The 22531-nt window shown below is 44.1% G+C and overlaps 1 protein-coding gene across 4 annotated transcripts in view; it reads left to right on the forward strand.

The window, feature by feature from the left end:
• The window catches only part of SYN3 (synapsin III), a 257234-nt gene that overhangs the window by 232583 nt on the left and 2120 nt on the right, over positions 1-22531 (forward strand). For 3 of the 4 annotated variants that reach the window (XM_062602685.1, XM_062602683.1, XM_062602684.1), the window contains exons 9-14: positions 3937-4011; positions 6992-7094; positions 12592-12726; positions 17696-17780; positions 19225-19522; positions 20942-21245. In XM_062602685.1, coding sequence (XP_062458669.1) covers positions 3937-4011; positions 6992-7094; positions 12592-12726; positions 17696-17780; positions 19225-19522; positions 20942-21074 — 829 coding nt within the window. In that variant the 3' untranslated portion in view covers positions 21075-21245. Of the gene's footprint in view, positions 1-3936; positions 4012-6991; positions 7095-12591; positions 12727-17695; positions 17781-19224; positions 19523-20941; positions 21246-22531 lie in introns of those variants that run through there. The other variant, XR_009961563.1, reaches the window with a different exon arrangement.

The raw sequence follows: 22531 nt of genomic DNA on the forward strand, positions 1-22531 counted from the left end.
GTCAAAGGGCTCATCTTTCCCAGCAAAATCCTCCCCGTACCCTCTAGCGGGAACCAAACTCACTCCCTTCCGCACATGGGGGAAAACAATAAAGCAGGTTGAGCCAGCTGCAACTCATGGAGTCCTACAGTGTCCAACCCATAGCAACAGCCCATCCTCCCCCAGCTGGAGATGATGGCACCACATTCACATGAAGAGCACACAAATGGCCAGGTACAAATGGCCTCAGCCTGGCCAGCTTGCAGGGTTCCTCTGGGCTTTTTGCATCTGTGTTCCTTGAAGCATACAAAGAAAGGAAAGGAGAAGGAGGGACATACCCTGCCTTTTGGGATGTGAGGGAGGTGGCATGAAGGCAACCAACAGCACTAATATGTTTTAAAATATTAAAAAGCATGCAGCCAAACTTCAGTAGTCCTCAAGCTCAGTTAAAGATGAAACCACAAGAGTCAGTAAGACACCTGTTTCTCCTTACTGCAAACCAGTAGATGAGAAAAGCCAAATAGCACAGCTTCTCCAGAAGCTCCTTATCCAGCCACAAAATTCTGGACAAGTAGACAGCTCCAGCAGTACATTCTTCAGGTCGCCAGACAAATTTCATATGTTACCTAACACCCATAACACTGTGAGTTTTCAGTCCATGTTTACAAACCCCTAGGCCACAGTTCTGGTGAAACATAGTTAAATAAGACAATCAGATGTACATGATCACATATTTTTCAGCTATAGCTGCCTAAGATTCCCAGTTGGATTCCTAGCACAGAGGTATTTAAGTAACTAGATAATGACTGAGTCACATTCTTTATGGGAAGGACTTGTGGGACACCTGGCTACTTCATGAGAACTCAGTGAAAGAAAATTTAAGTCTTATCAGGTCAACAATAGCACAGTTGCCTAATATTACATTAACATCTCAGGGAGTCTGGCGCAAATCGGCCAAAGGAAGGAAGGTTTAAAATATCAATTAAAATTCCCTATTCCTGCCAACCTACCCAGCCTTGGCTCCAAAGCCTGCTCCCAGCCTGCCTCTAAGTGAAACAAAGGTCCAGTTAGCCTTACCATGTCCTCTCCTTGTTTATTATTCACACTCACCACGCACTCATGCAGAAAGGGATCAGAAATAATACCAGATGATTGAGGAAAGAAAGCGGTCACACCAACAGCTAATCCCACTCGGGAATATAACTGCGCAAACAATTGTTTCCTAAACGAAAAATGCTTTCACATGAAAACAGCCATGAACTGGAAACACCTTAATGAGAAATGAAGCTTATTGGCAAAGAAAGCAAATGGCAAAATTCCAGCAACTTGCTAACCAACAAGGTTGATTTATATTGAGAGCCATTTATGGACGTGAGCTTGGGAGAGCCATACAGTCAGTCCCATTGGGAGCTGTTCCTTCTGTCCCAGCATCAGACAATAGAAAGTTATTTCTATGGTATAAATAAGTCCCTACTATATCTAAAGACAGAGGTTAAAGCACCCAGAATATCAGAGTTCTCACTGGTCTCTCAAATAGAAGACTCAAAGTCATTAGTCATGCTAGCAAATCGCAGCCTTAAAGGCAATTACAGCATCTGCAGTAGCGTCATACTGAGTGAATTGCTTTGATCTGTGAGCCATGGAATCTACCCAATATTTTTATACCTTCACCCACACATATAGACTTTTAAATCCCCCTTCCTTCTGAGAAAAGACTGTACTGAAATTCTCCAGAATATGTTTACTTTGCACCAATCATCTGCCAGAGGGAGGATGCTGCAGGGTGACTCATGCATTCCTCCCCACCCCAGATGTTCAATGCACTTCCTTCCAGCCCATGACCCAAGGCTTGAGTTCAGTTTCCCATTGATTTCAGTTCAGTGACTCCAGATTTACACTACTAACAAACACCTACTTAGCCCATGCCTTGGGCCAGTCTCAAAACAGCAGATAAGCAGCATGTGATACATGCCTAAAATTCCACCAGAAGTCTTTGACTGTCATTGTAATACCGGCAAAGAGAAAACACAAATACTTCTCATGTGGCTAGGAAAACTGGGGCAGAAATTATGCTTCTACCCTTACCCTAACCGGGGGCAAACAGGGGTATTATTTCCACTTAAGACTCATTAAATGTTCGCTTTGAATTAAGCCAGCAGCTGTGTTGACTTTTAGGGTGAGATATTCCTTGCCACCAGCTCTTAGTAAGAGGGTAATATCCTTTCCTTTCCAGTTTCATAAGTGTGACGTCTGATCTTGTCACCTCAAAGGCAGTTCAATGTGTTCTGCAGGGGATACAACATCAACTGTATTTAAACCAGGGCTACTTTTAGACTGATATGGCCCAGCTTGGAGATGGTGAATATAATACGCCAACAGCCTGTGATCTCCTAGTCTATTCATTTACCCTAAGCAATACTGCAGGTGTCTTGGTCACAGATCTGCTTGATCCCTAAAAGTCTGCTTACATTTGGTATGCCACGTACCTCTTCTAAACACTGATATACAATCATCTTGTCACTAAGCAGCCTCCAGGAGTTCTCATCAGCATTAATGGAATTCTGGATGCCATCTGCCACTGTGGGGCAATTTTCTGAACCTAAATCTTAATAAAGAGTGGTTCTTCCCATTGCAGAACTGAAAAATGCAATCCTAAGAATCCCATGTCAAAAGAGAGGCTGAGGGTTGAACACTGACCTTGCAGGCCACCAAAGGGCTTGTAACAGTCAAAGCTTGAGGAGAAATACATTCTTCTGCTTAGAAAGTAGGGCAGGAAAACGGATGTTGGGTGAAAAGAGCGACGGACAAGAGTCAACTACATGGAAACACAGTTATTCAACACAGTAACCATGATCATTTGCCTCCCCCCCCCCCCCCCCCCCCCTTAAATATGGTTACAAAGACCATTTAAATCTCACAGCAAATATGCATACCACTTGAGAGGAGACATGAAAAAAGACTCTGGACTTTCCCTCACCACAGTAAAAGGGAATCTTAGGCAGTTGACTATAATGATCCAGGTTTATAGTCTAGCAGGACATCAGTATTACCAGTGCTCCACATACATTTGCAAGTTCACAGTCTCTTTTCTACATCAGGTAAGAGAACTGGCAGTGAGGGTTTCCACAACCTTATGTTGAAGTGTTGGATCACACCTCCTTTGCCCTGCATAAACCTCTACCTAAATCTTCTTCAGCTTGGAGATGCTCCCTGGAGCATCCTGTCAGCTTGTTGACTTGTCCTAGCTTGTACACTATGCCAGGGTTATCTGCACAGTGTTATCTCAGCAGGCTGGCCAAGGTTTGCCTTGTGCCTCAGGTAGAGAAAAAGAAAGTGTTCACCCCTTGATGGATGATGCTGAAACCCAGGATTTGTCAGCAACAGTACCTTGTTTTCTGGAAATTAACCACCAGCAGCAGCTGATGAGACTCCAAGTCCAGACACAGTGAGCCATGGACAGGTCAACACAAAGTCAGTGACAAGAAAGTATAATCGTATATTCTATGACACCAGTACAGTTGAAATCAAAGTAAGGGAGACCCAGAATGTCAGAGCTGATATTTGTGAAGCTGCTCAGGCAGATGTTTGCCTGGAGAATTGCTCTTCCATGGATGGATGATGCTACCCACTGCAGAACACATGGGTGATTATCCGAGCAATCTACAGACATTTCAGCTCTGATGTACAAAGAAAGTAATCACAGAGCTGATGTGTGCTCAAGATTCCTTGGAGTTTTCCCTGTCTAACTCCTCGTTCAGTTTTTTATTAGCCTGAAAAACATATCCTGTATGGAGTGTTGTTGAGGCAAGATTTATGAATGCTTCTGTGAGGAAGAACCTCACCTCATCCCCTCTTGTACAAGCACTGAGTCAAGGGTGAGGAGGACTACAGTACAAGGGAGGATGGGGCAGGAGTGTATTTTCATGTTTGGATTATGTTTTTGGTTTGTTTTCCTAGGAGGACATCCATCTCTGGAAACTGGAAAGCAAACACAGGGTCTGCAATGCTAGAACAGATTGCAATGACAGAGAGGTAAGGAAGAGGGTTTCAAGACAGTGCTAGCTATTCTCGGGTTAAAAGGGAGGAATTGTATTTTAGACTCTGGTTAATTGAGAGAACTGGTAAGTGAGGTCTCCTGGGAGGTGGGATAAAGGAGTTTAAAAGACCAAGTGTTTCCTTACAAAAATACTAAGGGCACAAAAGCAAACTGTCCTAATTTGGAGAACGGACTGGAAGTACAGCTAGAGACCGACATCGCTAAACCATTAGAACTTTAGTGAATGTAGCCACAGGAAACAAGACCAGCATGCTAAGGTCAAGCACACCAGCAAAAACATGTAGGGATAAAATCAGAAAAGTCACAGCACAAAACAAGAAGTAACAAGAAGTTATTCTAAGTTCATTACTAATGAGAGACAAACACAGAAAAGTTCTTCTGCTCAACAGAGGGAAAAATCTGTCAGCTGAAGTGTTGAAAGCTTTAGTCTCCCAGAAGTGGACTCTCTTTTTCCTAAGGTCTTCTCACTGCTGAACAGAGCAGAAGGAATTGTCTCATGCATCTTACACTGAAATTTGCAGATGGGAATTCCATATATTCACATCACTGTGATATTTGCTAATATTGCAACTGCATGACATTGTTGACACATGGTAACTCATGCCTTGCTGTAACTCCCAAGCCCTGTTCTGCAGAAGTGCTATCATGTCACTTGTTCTCCGTACTATTTAAGTAATTATTTATAGATTTATAGAATCCATGGATTATGTGTAGGCACTCATCCCTAGTGAATCTAAGATTTTTTTAGATTATACCTCCAGTTTATCAGGATCATGATTCATTATGCTGCTAATAATAGGCATTACTCACTCTTTATATTACTCTTACAACACTATAAGAGTTAATGGACTTAAATTACAACAGAAGAGGTTCTTCTGAACATTTCCCATATTTCCTAATAATAAGGATGGCATAGCACAGAAATGGATTGCCTAGATGAGATGGGGAATATCTGTACTCTTTCAGACCAAGTTAAAGAAGTATCTCCTGTTTGGGCTACAAGAGCTGTGCAGGTGCTTACCTAAAGTCTCTTCTGTACTTTTAGTTCTGTGAAACAGGGAAGCCAAACCCTAAATCAGATGCTGAAAGTCACTCTGCAAGACCTTAATAGGACTGTGGGATCTGGACATTATTGTGCATCCTTGTTGTTTATAATACAGCTGAAGCTGAAAAGACGAAGGGTAGGCATTCCCTCATTGCAGTGTTGTAGGACTATAATCCAGATTCCTGCCAACCTGCTACACTGCATTTTGAAGGTTCATTGTGTAGATGTAGCACCACAATTCACCACTCTAACCTTACACAGACATAACTGCAACAAATTCCATTGAAATCTCTGAGTCATCGCTACATGCAGCAAGGCAAGAGTGTGCTGAAGTGCTCTGATGAGTAGGAGCAAACTGAAGTACTGCTCTGTACTGAAGTGTACTGAACAGTAGCCCAAAGGATAGACAGGTTCAGGTAAAACTAGGCAAAATGTCAATAAATCCTCTGCAAATGCTACCCCAATGCATATGCATAAATATGCTTTTCTGTTCCATAGCACTGCTATTACACCCAGCAGCCCTGATGCCTCCCAGTGCTTACCTAGGGGCAGCAACATCGAAGACATGTGGCTATCAGGGTCTCTGGCACAGGCAACAATTCCCTAAGCCTGGCTGCTGAGACATCCTCTGGGAAGAGAGGTGGTTCCCATGATTGTGCCCTTGGTTGTGGAGCCACAGCAATGCCCGAGTGGGGCTCACTGTGCCTCCCGCCAGGCTCAAGGGGTCCATAGTTCTCCTCCTCCTTATCCTACTGACTCTTCCTCAGGTGCTGTCTTCTTCACAGGGGCTGGGGTGGACACGTTCCTCATTAGGGATAAGAGAGCACTGGTAGTATGGTTTTGCTGCTTCCCTCAGACACTGTGTTCACACAAGGTGATCACTATGTTGTCGAGCTATAGGGACTCTGGCTGGCTTCGAGGATATAAACTTGTTTGTAAGCTCATTTCCCAGTCACTGTAGGGGTCTGCAAAATGTCAGTGTTTTCATGGGACTGTGGCCTTCCCTCCCCTCTCCACATCTTGTCATGGTCCTGCTCACAGATCTGCCGTTCTGAGATTATTGTTTGTATTGAAATGGTCAGAACTGCGGCACAGCTGCACAGGAAATAAAACCAGGCCAACATGTTCTCTCCTCATTTCCACAGCAGGGGGATGCAGTCCCCCCATAATACGCCCCTTGTCATGCTCTCTCCTCCTCTGACACCAGGAGAGCTAAGGGGGCACCACGTTCCCATCCTAGGACAGAGGAGACAAGGGCTGCAGCCTGTAGCTGTCCCTCTAACAGAACAGTGCTTGGTCCATGTGGTGGGACTGCCTGGCTAGGAGCAATGCCAGGAGATGGAAAGGAGGCAGGAGACTGTAAAAGAATGAAATAGAAAGAGTAAGTTGTAATACGTAGGAGCTGCTGGGTTACAGATCGGGGGGAAATGGCTACTCCTTGCTAAATGCTGTACTCACTTTCTGATCCTATTCCAGCCCCAATGTGCAGGACATCTTATCAGGAGAAAGCTGCCTGCATAATGGAGGACTTTCAGGCAAAGCCAATACAAACGCTAAGGGGCCAACACTACCAGGAGATTAAATGAGCTAAATATTTATAGCTTGGCTAAATGACAACCAACCGGAGATCTGATGTAAACAGCAAGGAGGGAAAGAATATTTTAAGGTGGCTTTGAGGGATGGATTGAAACAATCTGAAATGAACGAAACCTTCAGGCAAGATTCTTGGTTTTTTCGCTCCATCCCATGTGCAAGAGGGGGAGGCAATGACCCAGCAAAGCATATGAAAGTATGCCTTGTGACAAAAAGGGCTCCTGAATCTCCTTGTGCTCCTAGGGGCAGCGGGATGGGTGGCTGTATGTGATGGACTACCCAATGGCAGCTAAACTGTGCTTCTGTGGTTTCTGCAGGTACAGACTCTGGGCAGACGCCTGTGCAGAAATGTTTGGAGGTCTTGACATCTGTGCTGTCAAAGCCGTCCACAGCAAAGATGGAAAAGACTATATCATTGAGGTGAGAGCGTGGGGACCCTGAATGCAAGCCTCCTTTGGGAAGGGTACCTGCAAACATGCTCCCTCAGAATCCGCACGCACCTTACTCCTGTGTGCATGGTTCAACAGACCTTGCTCCTCCATGCCCACCTGTATCCTCCAAGCTGTGGCCCACCGATATGCAAGAAACTGATTTAGAGACCCAGCTAAACTGGCAGATAAGCAGCAAGGTGTCAGAGTTGAAGTGCCTTCATTTTTCAATGTGGACTTTGAAAGTAAATGGAGAGCCACAGAGTGCCTGGCCACCACGGCTCTCCAGCTGATCAATCCCCACAACCTTACAAGCATGGGCCAGATGTGAAATTTACCTTCTTACAAAACTGCAGGTGTTGCTGATGGCATCCAAAGTTTTGTGTGTCTCAGTGCACCAGTGCCCCAGTCCCACCCTTCCTAGGCTAGGTGCTTGCAAATCCAGTGCATCTCCTATAGTTGCTAATAATAGGGACCAACAGCATCATGAATAGACATGCTCATATCCAGCCAAACCTGATTTCAGGTGCCAGGTGATGCTAGCGCATTAGTCCTGTTAACCTTCCCTCATTACCCGAGGGCCAGCAGGTGAATAGGTCCAATAAAAATCTCATTTCTTTCTGAATGAACCAGTCATTCTCATTTCACTTTAAAGAGAACCTCAGTAACAGCAACCCTAGCTGTATCTAATTCAAAAGAGTAAAATAAATGGTGAGAGTGTAGCAAAAAGGTCCATAAGCAGCAGGAAAAAGTTAATTTCAAAAAAAAAGATGGATTTTATAAAATCTGCCCCAACAGTATTCACTTCAATAACGGACCAGCAGGACAAAGCACCACAGGGTTACTCTGGGCAGTGTGGGCTACGAACTTTTGTGTTCAGAGCTGAGCAGACTGTGGCTCTGAGAGCTAAAATTCAATGTGCTCCTTGCCAGGCCAGGGGGCAGATGTGGGAGTGGGGTAAATAGGGTCATCCTAACAGGGCAAAGAAGGGAAAGCTGGCCAGAAAATCAAAGGGGAACTTAAGAGACACGCTGGGGGAGAGAAAATCTGGCAAGTAAGCAAGAGCCTCTGTCACTGTGACTCAAGGAGGCACAGCATCTGACCTGCTGTAAACTCCACCAACACAGGCCAGCTGAGGAAGATGAGCAGAGGCAGCCTATGGCTTCATGCAGGGGTGCTGACACACTGGAAAGCTATGTGTGGGAGGGCAGTCCCACCCGCTGAGGGTTGGGATGCTGATGAGAACCACATGAGCCCTCCAGCGACTGCGCATTCCTGCATTATGTATCTGCTCTCCAGGGAGCAGTGACCTGTCAGAGGCCATATGATATAAGTGTGCTGCCAGCAACCAAACACTCCATCCTGAAGTGATGGGGCTGTGGCTGATGGCTTTGCTCCTGTATGCGACTCATCAGCACCTAAGGGAGCATCCCCCAGAGCAGTCTGTCTCCCTGCCGTGCACTTTTATATCCCCATGCACATGTAGCTGAGAAAGGAAGAGGAAGAAAGCAGTCTTGCTAGAGATAACTGTAAGGACTGTGTCCATACATGGTCAGACGTGAGATGTGGTTTTCATATCCCTGCACCTATTCTTGCACATAAGCCTACTTACGTGCACACATGGCTAATTCTGCACTCAAGGATTATATGCCTCTGTCTGGGTATACCTCTGGGTTTTCACATCTGCCCCCATATGTGACTGACTGGATGGAAAGCACATCCATATGCTAACAGCCATCATCAGCCTGCACACAGAGAGAAAAGCACGCTAATACTCCTCTCCCCAAGGACAAGGTAAAAAGCAATGCATATAATACGACAGAAATCAGAAGAAACACAACAGCTACAGATGGGTCATCCCTGTAGATTTGATTGAGCAGGCCTGATGTACCAACATCTAGCACACATTCAGATGCCAGGCTGATGGACGTTGTTGGGAAAGGAGTAGAATAGTGCAATACAAAGAGCAGAACAAAGCCAAATGGGCACCTTTTCTACTTCATGCATATCTGAAGGAGATGCTGACAAGTAATTAATTGCCTCCAGCCTACTTCCTGGGGTACTTTTCTTGGTTTGAAACTGATCCTTTATTTTGCTTTCTTCTATTGCTCATTGGAGAAAGAAGTTGTTTGACAGTGCGACAGTTGTATTTTTCTTGCTGAGAAGGAGCAGCGTGCTGTGACATTTTACAAGAAAGCACGCCTAAATGGGCTGAACAAATAAGGAATTTGCACAATGCAATTGCAGGCAGTAATTAATTTTCACAGTCCAGAGCAGTTCTCCAGGAAAGATTTGCAGAGAGAGTGATGGGCATTTCTAAGAACTGAGATTTATCAACAGTGGTTTGTTGCAAACAGAATCAGATTAAGACACATGAGCAGCACAAGTGTAATCTTGCACCCGTGGTATTTGCTGGTACTTGAACTTCACCTTCTTTTCCCATGGCAAACAGCAGAACCCAGTACATTTCTGCCCTTCCAAGCACTAGCACACTTACAAACCATTTTCATGGCTCATATTGAAAACTTTGTCAAAATCCACTGATTTCTTCAAAGTTTCATTCTCATTAAAACAGCTGTGAATTTAATGGTTAATGCTGGCACTTCTTTTACTCCTGTTTTAAAGAACTTTAAGGGAATATTCACCATGAATAGTCAACACTGGATCAGAAGGCCAGATCCCCGAAACAGCGCAAGTTTACTACCACTGGTAATAGCCAAATTCTCAAAAGAGCTCAGCATCTTGTACAGTTTAATAATCTTCCCACCTCCCTTTTCTTGGGGGGGAAGGCGTAATCTAGCCGTTTTCCACATCTCTGCTATGCTGACAAATATGGAACGAGTACAGAGGGCAAATAATATCATCCATGTAATTCATTCTTCCTCCCAGATCAGCTAAGCCCTACCTGCCATACAGCTAAGCTGTATTACTAAACACGTTCCTTGCTGCCCTGCAAGAAGGCCTGCCCATCCCTTCAGCACTGCCATATCAGTTCTTTTGATATGTCTAATCATCTGTTTCCTTCCTTCCTTCCCTAAAAATCACCTAACACTCTGCTCTTGCACTCCAGAGCATGGAATAACAAGTCCAGCCTTCAGGCCTCAGTGTCAGATAGGACTAGGATGGGGTTTTCCTGAGTCTCTCCTCCACCTGGCTGCTTTCTGCTCCCCCCTTGTAGACCTCATCAGGCAACAGCAGCTGCATCAGGAGCAGGCACTGACCTTGGGTGGCTACAAAGGCCGGGTCCATATGTGCCAACATCTTCTTGTCTTGCCCAGCTATCCTGTGATCTCCCTAGAATGAGACAAGTGCAATCTGTCTGTGATTCACATATTCCTCTCAGCCATTTGATTTATTTCAGCATTGGCATTTGCATCTGCCTAGTTCCAGAGAAATTCCCCTTTCCTGGAGAACAGACAAGGTGACGCCTCTTGATCCTTTTCAGTTCAGTGGCAACCAGCTGCGTAATTTTGCCCAGAGAAATCACTGCCATTTTCAAAGACCTTCCCCTACACTGTTGTTCATTCCCATATTTGCAATCTTCCACCACTTGTGTTCCCCTGCCAGACACTACACAGCAGGACAGCAGATACTCTCACTGCTCATGCACCTTCACTGGTTCAGGTGGGACCCTCACCAGGGTTCATTTCCTTTGTTTTACCAAATAGCATCTTCCCCTTCCTCTCCAGCCACTGCTGCCACAGAACTAGAGAAAAGAAAGTCCTTAAGATGGGGAAATGAGGGTCTTGAAGCGTTTTGACCAGAGCTTTATGTCAGTTACTCAACAGGAAGGGCTAGGGAGCCAGGAGCTAGGCTTAGTTGGCCAACCTGTTAGTAATGGCAGAGTAATGGCATCATCTAGTGGTCACACAGGTCCCTCGCACGGTGCATTGCAGAGAGCTGGGAGACCTCTTGTCACCGTGAACTGGAATTGCCAAATGAAATGGAAGTGCTTTTAAGGTGGGAGCAGAGGGATGGGAAACCTGCACAGAAACCTGCCGGAGGGACCCCAGGAACCACTGGCTAGTGAGACACAGGCAGGAACTAGCCATTCCCTGACATCGATACAAACATCTCCTTGCCCTGCTTTATTTTTTAACACAGAAACAGCAAAGTGGACAGTGGAATGAAAAGCCACCTTGTGTATTTAGCCAAGCACTGCCACCTCATTTTCCAGCCTCCTCTTCCTCCCCCCCGGGCCAAGTGGGCCATGAATAGTAAACACCAGACCACTTCTCATGTGAAGCTCACTTAAAACTTGGTAGGGAGCTTCCCTAGTGTTTGTAAAAGACACCTATAGAAATAAATCCAAATTAATATTTGCAAGAAAAGACTAGAATACAGACTCGGTGAACTCATCTCACTGATTTCCCATACTTTAAAACTAAAAAAAGGGTGCAAAACTTTCCATTTCGCCCCAAGAGTGGACTCTTGCAGCCTTGCCAGGGTGGAGTGCACTTGTGATTGTTATCTGAGCGTGAGTCAGTGCCTTTCTTAAGCAATGCGGCCCTCAACTCTGCATTTCCAGGGCTTTTAATGTTTGGTTTAAAAATAAAAGCAAAATAAAATAAACTCTTCCAACCCTGATATTTTTGTACAATTCTATTTACTCCAGCTGAATCTTAACTTCATCATAGTGCAGTTCTTCCTGTGGGACTTAACTAATGTTTGCAAAGCACTTGATTTATGATGAACTGTTGAAAATCCTGTTTAGGGCTGCTATACAGCTGAGGGTCTGCTGTGCTTTACTTATTACTGCTGTTATCACACCATTTCTTACCTCAAAGACCCTTTGACAGTTCTCCTTTCCCTATGCCCTTAGTCTTGCTGCCCAACTTTACCCAGCACACTGTAGTACCTGTCTGGCAGTCACAACCATAACAGGAAGACAAGCAGAGAATAAGTTTACTTTCCTGCATTGGGTGCTGTTGTTTTGGTGACATCCTTTTCATTACACATCTGCAGTGTTTATTTCCCCTCTAAGGGTGCAGTGCTTTCTGATCAATTCCAAATGTTTCCTAGTTTCCTCCAGTTCCTGTTACTCCCATCTCCTCAGGCTTTGATACATACTGTTTCCCTTCTCCTGTGGCCCTTTCTGCTGCAATGTGTCCCCCCCCCCAGAATACTGTGGGACAATGCTAGAGAGACCTCATCCATCAGAAGCATCTCCTCAGGATGTGTGAAGAAGAAGGTTTGTGTTTAGTTGATTTAGAAAGCCTCCAGCCAGCAGAAGTCTTGGCTTGGCTTCCAAGTCGTGGATGGAAGGAAGATGGGGAGTGGAGAGGAAGTACATGCCATTTCCAAAAAATCCTAAGCGAAATCCCACGCCTCAGAAAGTCGAGCATGTTTCAGCATGGAGGGGAGTGGTGACTACAGGTTTTGGCAAGGATTTTAAGACACAAAACAGGTTAATGTGAGAGGCGAGTTGAAAGAGGCATCTGCCACCTGAAAACCTCCTTACTAAGTGTTGTTCTTCCCTCCTGTGGCAGGTGATGGACAGCTCGATGCCCCTGATTGGGGAGCATGTGGAAGAGGACAGACAACTTATAGCTGATCTGGTTGTTTCCAAAATGACTCAGCTTGTCACCACTGCTGGATCTACGCCGTCACCACTGAGGCCTTGGGTATGACTGAAGAGAGCCTTATGGCCAAGTTGGTTTCCTGAACTTTTTATTCTCTCTTAGCTTCCCTCAGGTATCAGGCAGTCAGACAGCTCAGTGATCAAACAGTCCCATATGAGAGTGTACTGGATAGACTGACTCCTGCTCTTCCAAAGAAGTCTCTCATAGACTCTGAAGTCTAAGAAACACCTCTTTCTCCCTTCCTCTCCTTCCTCATAATTGTGACATCACCCCAGCAGTGTGGTCCGTATACCTAGATATTCTGGCTTGCTGAATTCATAGATTCATACCAAAGACAGCCATTTTTAGAAGTTCTTGTAACACCCAACTTCATCTCCATCTAACACCATGCCTCAGGATAGGTTTCGTTCCAGTTTTTGCATCCCTAATGAAAATCTGTGCTTCCCAGAACAGAAGTGAGAGTATCCACCAAGAATTATTCCATTCCTTAATGCAGCCCTTCTTCTTTGGAGATTTCCCTCACCCTCTTCATCAGAAGGAGGCTTGACTAATGCTAAATTCATGTAAGAACCTGTAATTTTTGCATTTAAACTGCCCCCTTACTGCTTCTCGTGTATATTTATTTTGAGTATCAAATGCACTCAACCTTAGTACATTTTCCAGTGGCAGTTCTGTATAAATGAAACACACCAGAACATAATCTGTGTCTCTGGGTGTATATGCTGCACTTTCAGTAAGTATCTAGCAGGGAGCCAAGAACAAAGGTTTGAGGGCAACAAATCTGTACAAAAGAAAGGAAAGGAGAGTAAACAGGCTGAGGGATAATGTTGACTGGAATGAACTGAACAGTTTCCATTTCCACTTGAGACCAAAAAATGGGAAAAAGCACTTTATAGCTTTCTGCCTTTGTCATATGACACTCCTGCTAAACCAGATGCCCAGCATGAAGGGTGTTCATGGTAAACTCCAAGTTTTAGCTTGAGGGAGCAGGTAAACATTTAATAGACACTAAAAATGCTTTGGGGCAGGGAAAGTGTTACAGAGGGGATAGGATTTACTGGGCAAAGTGGAATCAACAACTGCCATCTGAAATAGCCAAGATAGAGAGTGTATAAACTAAGAGCAAAGGAGAAGCCAACAGAAACTGAGAACATGGATGATGCATCTGCTTTCTATGTCTGTATATACTGGTACAGGGTTGGATTGGATTACAACAGACCTAAAATATGACCAAAATAAGAACAAAACAAATGGTCTTAGAGGGATAGCATGTCAAATAAAGTTAAATAAGAGAAGGGTCTTCGTCAGGAATATGACCTACAAATATCTGTATAGAAACCCAAGAAAATTAAAACCACAAACATTTAACTACAGTATTTTGCTATAGACAAAGATCTTGGTACAACAAACATTGCAGTGACTGCACACACTACAAAAATTAGTGCAATGCTATAACACAAAGTTACAAATATGCAGAGAAGTAATTACATGTGAGGCTGGTGAGATGTGGAACTAGAGCTACAGGTGAAGACTCACAGAACCAAGAAAAAAGACAATTCTGAATACAAGGACAATAGTACTGAACGCATAGAAATATGAACTCTTAGATATCTGGTGGGTATGTGTAAAATATTAATACATATTATTGGAGCTGTCTGTACTAGTCTCTACATCAAGAAAAGCTGAGAAATTATGAACCTGAGTACACGGCACTGGCAGAGATGGAAAAAGCAACAAGTCATAATAATGTGAGACTACAGCTATCAAGCAGCAAGTCAAATCACACAACAGAAATTCAAAGAGAGTTCTCCATCTCTGTAGGTGTCTGCTTCCTGTAACTGCAAAATCCAAGCATAACAGGAAACAAAACCTGACCTAGCCTTAAGAAACATCCAGGTACAAATTCAGAAAGTGAATATGTACCATTAGGTTTGATGTCCAAGGGGCAGATATCAAAAAGTAACAGTATGATGCAAGCAGATAGAAAATTAATCAACTCCCTAGCATTAGAAGTAAAACTGTATGGATGTTATTTGAGAGACCGTTGTTTCCCAGAATGCATATATGCATTTCTGATCTTCTCCTGAACCAGGAATGCAAGAAATAAACTTCTAGAGTTAAGTGGCAAACATTCAAGACAAACAGGAAAAAGTATCTTCCAAATTTGGAAATCTGCTATTTAAGAAGACCTTTAAGCACCATCATGCAAGTAATAAAAGGAAATGTGAAAAGGATAGAAACTGATTTTGAAGAGCAGGTAGACGAAAGAATGAAGCAGATTCCTTGAGTTCTTCTGAAGATGGAACCCTATCAAAGAATTGGTGGGCTTCATGGATCATCCGAAGTTAAGGGGGAAAAGGAAGACAAAAGAGACAGTGTTGAGACTCTATTAAATTTAATTGCTGAAAGTGGGGAAGTTATTAAACTAGATACAGGCTTTCCTGATAAGAAAGACAGGGGAGAGAACAAAAACAGTGATTGAATCAGTGATGACTTATATTTTTAAATATATTAAGCCCCCCAACCCAGATGGCTACGTCCAATGAACTGAATTTAGGAAGTGACTAAGCTGCCAAGAAAAAAACCATACAATTTCATTAGAAGCAGTTATTGCTCCAGAGGATTGATGTACAGTAAATACAAAATATGTGTTCAAAAAGTTGAAAGAGTAATCTAGGAAAATGTAGACAAGTCATAGACCTTATGAATTACCTCAGACAATAATTTCAAGAACAATACAGAAGACTAATAAACTGACAGAACCACAGCTTAAGAGCATTTACCACTTGAAGAAAAATGTCCCATTAATTTCCTTTTGATTCTTTTACCCTTTTCTATGAGAATTCTTTCATAAAGTGGTAGATAACAGGCAATCAGTCAAAATGCATCTAGGCTGTCAGAAAGCTTTAGGCAAGGTAATATACAAGACCTATTAAAGCAAGCAGGGAGAGACTAAAAGGCAAAGTTTGATTTGAGAGCAGAAGCTGGCCTGAGGTAAAGATATTGACGTGAGAGATTTTAATTCTTGCAAACAGTTATCAGAGTTGATACTTAAAAGTATCACCTTTTAATATATTTTAACTTAAAAGACTAAGCCGGGTCATGTTGATATTTGGGTGGAGACCAGGACAGGATGTTAATAACAAACATGTTTTCATGCCTACAACGTGAAACCTGGTTTCATGATTACAGCTGCAGTCCTCCCCTTGCCTCTCTGCCCCCCCCCCCCCCCCCCATCCTTTCCCCTCACTGTTTCCCTTCAAAAGGCAGAAGATCTTGGGCTGGCCCTCACCCCTTCATCTCTGAGAAGCCTTGGTTGGCTGTAGACAAAAACAGCAGAGGTGAATATGAGCTCCGATCCCCTCTCTTTGTCTGGTCTAATCAGGATATCTCACAGCATTAGGACAGTAAATTTCCACCAACACCAAGGCAAGGTTTATTTTCCCAAGCTATGTAGAACTAGAAGCCACGAATGGAAAATTCCCAGGTTTTCCTCCTTGTCCATTTGCAAGTTCCAGATAAAAAAGCATAAAAGATGGCCTGGCAACCTTATCACATTCATGTTAGTTAAAACTCATTTCAATGCTTACAACTATGAAACATTTCTTCCCATTTACAGACTCATTTAGCTCATTCTCCTGACCTTCCAGGAGGCTTTGAAGACCCTTTTATCATTGTGCTCTCCATGTAAATAACCTTGCACATACCAGCCTATCTGTCTCCAGCTTCCCCTGCTCTCATAAGCAACTTTGTGCAATAGGCTTACTCAGACTTTTGTTAACTTCGGACCGGCTTTTTGTGCAACAGTTCTGTGTTGCTTAATCTGTTTACTAAAATATCTGTCAAAAAGAGTAAGAGTGAGAGAGAAGAAAGTATAGATGGCATCTACTTATTTGCATTAGTCAGGACCAGGGAGGCCTGTGAAGAGCATCTGGCAGAGCGATATATACGTTCAGTCACCACAGCAAATAAAACTCCATATGGAAGATTGAAAGGTAAGGTAAGCTGGGGGTAGAGAGAGGGAGGACATAAATGATCTGTGGACCTTGCAAGTGGCACTAGCCCTTCCCCTTGAGAAAGACTTTGTCACATATAAGCTAATGAAAACCATTGCTCAGCCTATGGTTGTGTTGACAAGGGAAAAGCAGGAAATAGGATGCAGGAGAAATGAGCCAGTGATGTTTACAGAGAACCCCGATACTGCTTCATCTGAAATAACATAACCAGACCTGCCTCTGGCATCTGCAGAAAGAAATCACAAAGCTGGGAAAGAGAAGTGGGTGATGAAAACAATTAGGGACCTGGAAACATTCCCATGGAAGGACTGAAGGGATTCAGTCTCTTGGCTTTAGAAAGGAGGTGAATGAGAGAGAAGGCAGCAAAGGTTTGCAAAATAATGAACGGCTTAGGAAGGGCAGATTGTGAGAAGTATTCTCAAAACTCAGAACAAAGCAACGGAGTTAAGAAAGGGGGAAGGCAGTGAGGCTGATTGCTGAGCAAGACTCAAAGGGTCTGCCTGTAAATATCAAAACAAGGTATCTGGAATGTTTGCAGAGATTTTGTGGAGCAGATAATAAGCTTCATGTTTCACAGCTGAAGCTGGCCCCTGCTTATTAGCAATCAAGAGGAGACCCCTTAGGGTAAAGAGATGATTACTCCATAGATGTTTCCACGGTTCATCCCACCTTCCTTTGGAACATCTGGTGCTGGCAACTGTCCAGAGTGGGAGAAGGGACTAGGAGACCCCCTCAGGCCTGATACATTGGGTAATTCCCAGTTGCCTAAAAAACATTCTAAACTGTAACTTCATTGTTATTCCCCATGAGCAAACAACTTCTGTGCTCTTTATTACGCAGCTCTCCATTTCAGTCCCACAAGATTTTACCAGCCAGATGCTGCATGTGTGTGCGTGTATTTAAGGAACACTTCATGACTCTGCAGTTCCTGTATTACTTCAGGGCTTCTCTCTGGGGACTCTGTATTAACTGGAATGGCTTCTTTCCCCCTCTAGCCTCCACAAGTTCAGCCTGCACCAATGAAACCTCAGACTGGACCTCAGCTTGGACAACTGTCCCAACCACGGCCCCCTCCTCAAGGTACCGTTCTTTGGGTCCCATGACAGTGCAGACTGTGAGACCAGTTTGCCCTCTTAAATGGAAGCTATCAGGATAAAGGTTTCACTCACTATTCCAATTCACCGACAAGCAGGCATCAAATTCAGTGTGCTCTTAAAGCAGCTGCTGTCATATTCCACAGCAGCTCAGAAAGTGGATGAAAATTTGATAAGGATCCAGTTGATACTGCTGGTAGGACTTGGCTCAGCCAAACGAGGCCACTTGAACTGGCACTGGAGCCGGATTCTGGGCACAGAGTATATTTGTGTTTGCACAAAGCTGGAGGAGCTGCAAGTGTTAAGAAGGGATGGGAACATGCTAGTGCTGCCAGGCCTGGGACAGGCACCAGTGTGGTGATGCCTAGGTATTCCCCTGTCAGCAGGAGCACACCCCTAGCTCCTCCTGACAGAAGGAGCTGGTTTGACTCATGTTTCTCGGTCACAACAAGAGGTGTGATTTACTGTTTTGATTTATGCTGAGGTAATGAAGCACAGGGCTGCCCCATGGGTACCCAGACCACACCAACCAGTCACTTCACATAACATAATTAGCCCTTCCTTTTTTGTTACCTTTATACCTTCCTTTCTTCACTCCAATCTCCTACCAAATTAACACCCACCTCGAATAATCTTTTCCTCATTGGTCACAGTTTTGCTGTATCCAAAATTCAGTATTTCAGACACCAAATGCATCGATGTAATCCTGGCATTGCCTAATGTTACTTGTAGGAATCATTGGCCTTGCAGTCTGTCTCCAATACTCCCCTTCAATTCCCTGTGAAGTGTTTCTCTCACATGAGTTCCCCTTGACCACCCGTGAAATCCAGCCAGCCCTCTCTGTAACTTCTGTCAGTTTCTCACATTGTTACCTGTCACATCCAGCAATTCCTCATGTCACATCCAGTTGTTTTCCACATCCTCTTCAGCTTTGAGAGTCTGTTATCAATACGGCTGAAGCCACCTGATGATAATACTGGAACAGATGTATGTATAGCAATAGGGTGTGCAGTCTGACATCAAACTGCAGGGCCTGTGAAGGGACTGCTGACACAAACCAGCACATACAGCTTTCATTTCCTGCACAGAGTTGGTTCTGCAGTGATTCTTCTTTCCCAATGCAGGAAGCACTTGCCAAAGCTAAGAAATATTAGTTACATGGAAGAGTACAGTACATTGAGTGCACACTGAGTGAGTACAGGACACCTGGGGAGAATGGCAGAGCTTCTTTAGCACTGAAGGAGGCAGAGGAATGGACAACTCTAGAGACAAAGGCATGACATCAATTTTAGGCCTGTAACAGAGGTTTTCCCTTCTGCATGAAGCTACTCTGAAGAGTTTCCCCCTTATCAAAACCCATTTTTGCATACAGATGCTCCTTGTTTGTTGCCCACCATGTTCAATTCCTCCTGTCTACACATCCCTTCCAGGTGGCCCCCGCCAGCCTCAGGGATCTCAGCCTCCACGGACAAACGCACCTCCACAGCAGCGGCTCTCCCCTCAAGGACAGCAGCCCCAGAGCCCCCAGTCCACTTCCCCTCAGCAGCAAAGGTCACCTGGATCTCCACAGCAAGTCCGATCAGCAACTGGGTCCTCTCCAGTCCAGGCTCCCAAGGCAGGCGTGTTCCCTCCGCAGCAGCCTAGACCTCCTGCTCAAGGCCGTGCTCCTAGCCAGCCAAGCCCCACTGAAACGTCCAAGCAGCAACCCACTCCTCACCCACATCTGAAGTAGGTGCTCTGTTAAACTGGTAATATCTGTAGATATTAGAATAAGGCTGTCAAAAAGTACCCTGAGCTGGTACAAGGATGCTGGAGAGCAACTCTTCATCAGGGACTGTAGCGATAAGGGGTGATGGGTTTAAGCTTAAACAGAGGGAGGTCTTTACAAGGAAGAAGCTCTTTACTGTGAGGGTGGTGAGGCACTGGAATGGGTTGCCCAAAGAAGTTGCTCCATCCCTGGCAGTGTTTAAGGCCAGGCTGGACAGAAACTTGGGCAACCTGGTCTAGTGGAAGGTGCCCCTGCCCATGGCAGGCGGTTGGAACTGGATTGATCTTAAGGTCCTTTCCAACCCTTAGGATAATTATTCTATAATTCTATGGTACAAAGAACTCCAGATGGTGACTATATGTTTAGGAGCTTTTCTGGAGCAAAGCATACCACTAAACTACTGTGGATCTTTGGTAGCAGACTTTGATGCCACCTTTCATGGAACGTATCTGGCTGGCACCACGTCAGGAAAGATGGGCAAAAAAATGTTTGGTGTTGACAAAAATCTGACAAGTAGATATGAGCAAATTGGTATGATCAGGCCAGAACAAAATATAGGCTAGGAATCAGAAGGCAGTTTCTAGGCAGCGGAAGAGTGATGTTCTGGAACAGGCTTTCAGTGATGATGTCTTTAGCAAGATAAACCAAGAGCAGTGCACTTAAGGATGAAAATGTTGGTGCTAAGGATGAAATCGCCACACTACACATATCCCAGGTACCTTAATTTAGGGTCTGGTCTTATGCTGAATGCCTACTACTGACCAGGAGAAGCCACTCAGTGACAAAGCATGATAATAGGGAAAATTGGGAGATTTACTTCAAAAGCACAGGCCTGATCTGAATTTAAACACTAGCATATAAACACCCAGAAGGAGCAGCATGGCCAACCAAAAGATGTGCATAACTTAGCTGACAGAACAGACATGCTGGGGGAGGCAGGCAACAGGACATATTGCAGGTGATATGCCTAACAACTTGTCAAACCTCTCACGTTTTCACATCTCAAAGGACAGGATCATCAATCGTACGGCTGATAAAGACACAGGTTACCCTCAGTATGAATCCATTCTTCTGTATTAGCAGCAAAATTACTTAAGTGATCCTCACAACAGTTGCATTGCGGTAACTGAATACTTTTAGTCAGGTGTTTTCATGAACACTAATGTGGACTCTGATATTGGAGCTACTTGCCCATGTCCCATCCTCTTCCACACACACACCCCCACTGGCTCCCCCATTCCTGGATGTCTTCACATATAGGGATTCTCCTTGCTAACCTTTCCTTTCATCCTTGAATTTGTGTGATAGAACACAAAGCATCAGTAACCAGCTTTGAACTACCACCTTCTCTTGAGTCAGAACTCCGTTTTCCATTTCAGCAAATCGCAGTCCCTGACAAACACCTTCAGCATACCTGAATCATCTCAGCGGGGAAACGCCAATGAAGATGAAGCAAAAGCCGAGACCATCCGAAACCTGAGGAAATCATTTGCTAGCCTGTTTTCTGATTAACAGCCCTGCAGCTGATCCGTGCTTCTGCCCGCCCTCACTCTTCATATCAGCGTACCTGATGTCACCCTGCAATACTCTCAGTGGTACCCAGCGACTTACAACTAACATCTGGGTAAATGGAATTTGGAAAACTGTATTTGTTTTAATACAAAGAAAATATTCCAATAATAATGGTCTGAAAAGTGACTGTATAAAAGTGGCACTATTTCATTGGGGGTTTTGTGCATAATCAGAATCACATCTGTTCAAACGACCGAGTCCTAAAGCAAATTTTATTCTTGCTAACCCCTCTGGCATCACCACAGTTATAACAGCGCAAAGTAAATTTTACTTTGATTTGTAGATAGTCAGTACAGTTTGGTAACTCCCAATAACTGAAAAAATATAGGTCTGCTTCAGAAACAGATGTGCAAAGATGGAGTCAAGAATAAGTATTCATTGACTGATAAAGTAAGCATGATTGAGCATGGAGACAGTGACCTGTGAAACTTCATGATACCAATTTTATAAAGAGTCACTTTTCAGAGCAAAACAACATTTCAAGTTAAATACAGAACCAGGCATCATTAAGCACCAAAGATCACATGAGCAGGTCATCCAGATGGACTGCTGGCTTGTTCCAGATCATTCTGCTCATAACAGATAAAACATCTCTGTTTCATGCCTTGCATTCATGTCCTCTGCATGTGATGGCTGAGTTCTGAGATAAAAATGTCATGTTTTAACCCTGTAGCCCTAGCTCAAAATAACCTGAGAAAAGGGCCTTCGACACAAAAAAAAACAACTTCTTCCCCTGCCCCTGGAAACACCGGAATTCACATTCACATTTCACACAATTTCTAGACAAAACCCAGCTAAACTCCAAGCACTTTGGTGACTTGGTCACATCTGGCTAAGTATGTCCCCCAGGAACGTGCTTAATTAATAGCAGAGCTGATGAAGTGCACATACTTGTGTGCTGAGTGTTCCATAATACCAAATGCACAGAGAGATGGAGTGAAATCCTGTCTCCCTCCCTGAACTCCCACTGACTGACTGGGGGGATTGCAAAAATGCGTGCAAGGTGACAAACCTGTAATAGAACGGGCAAACTATCCTTTCCAAATAAGATAATCTGGGGTTCATCCAAAGACACCAAGCCATGGGAGGGCATGTTGGGATTGTCCCAAGCAGGTAATGAACAGTATTAGTCCTCCCTGACCACCTCCAAGACTTATTCTTCCAGAGACAGAGATGGTTCTTTTTGGTGTGCTTTTATAAGAATGAAGCTGTGTATGAGCATATAGAATCACAGAATCAACTAGGTTGGAAAAGACCTTAAAGATCATAAAGCCCAATCTTTACCCCAGGACTACAAAGTATACTAGAACCAGGCAAAAAACCCAGAAAGGACACAAGCATGATTGAAAAAAACCCACCCTAGGTAAAACAATCTCAGCTGGCAATTTCTACCAGCT

Source organism: Pezoporus occidentalis, unplaced genomic scaffold, assembly GCF_034315485.1.
Source record: "Pezoporus occidentalis ecotype Australia unplaced genomic scaffold, CSIRO_AGI_Poc_V1 ctg78, whole genome shotgun sequence".
NCBI classification, from domain to species: domain Eukaryota; kingdom Metazoa; phylum Chordata; class Aves; order Psittaciformes; family Psittacidae; genus Pezoporus; species Pezoporus occidentalis.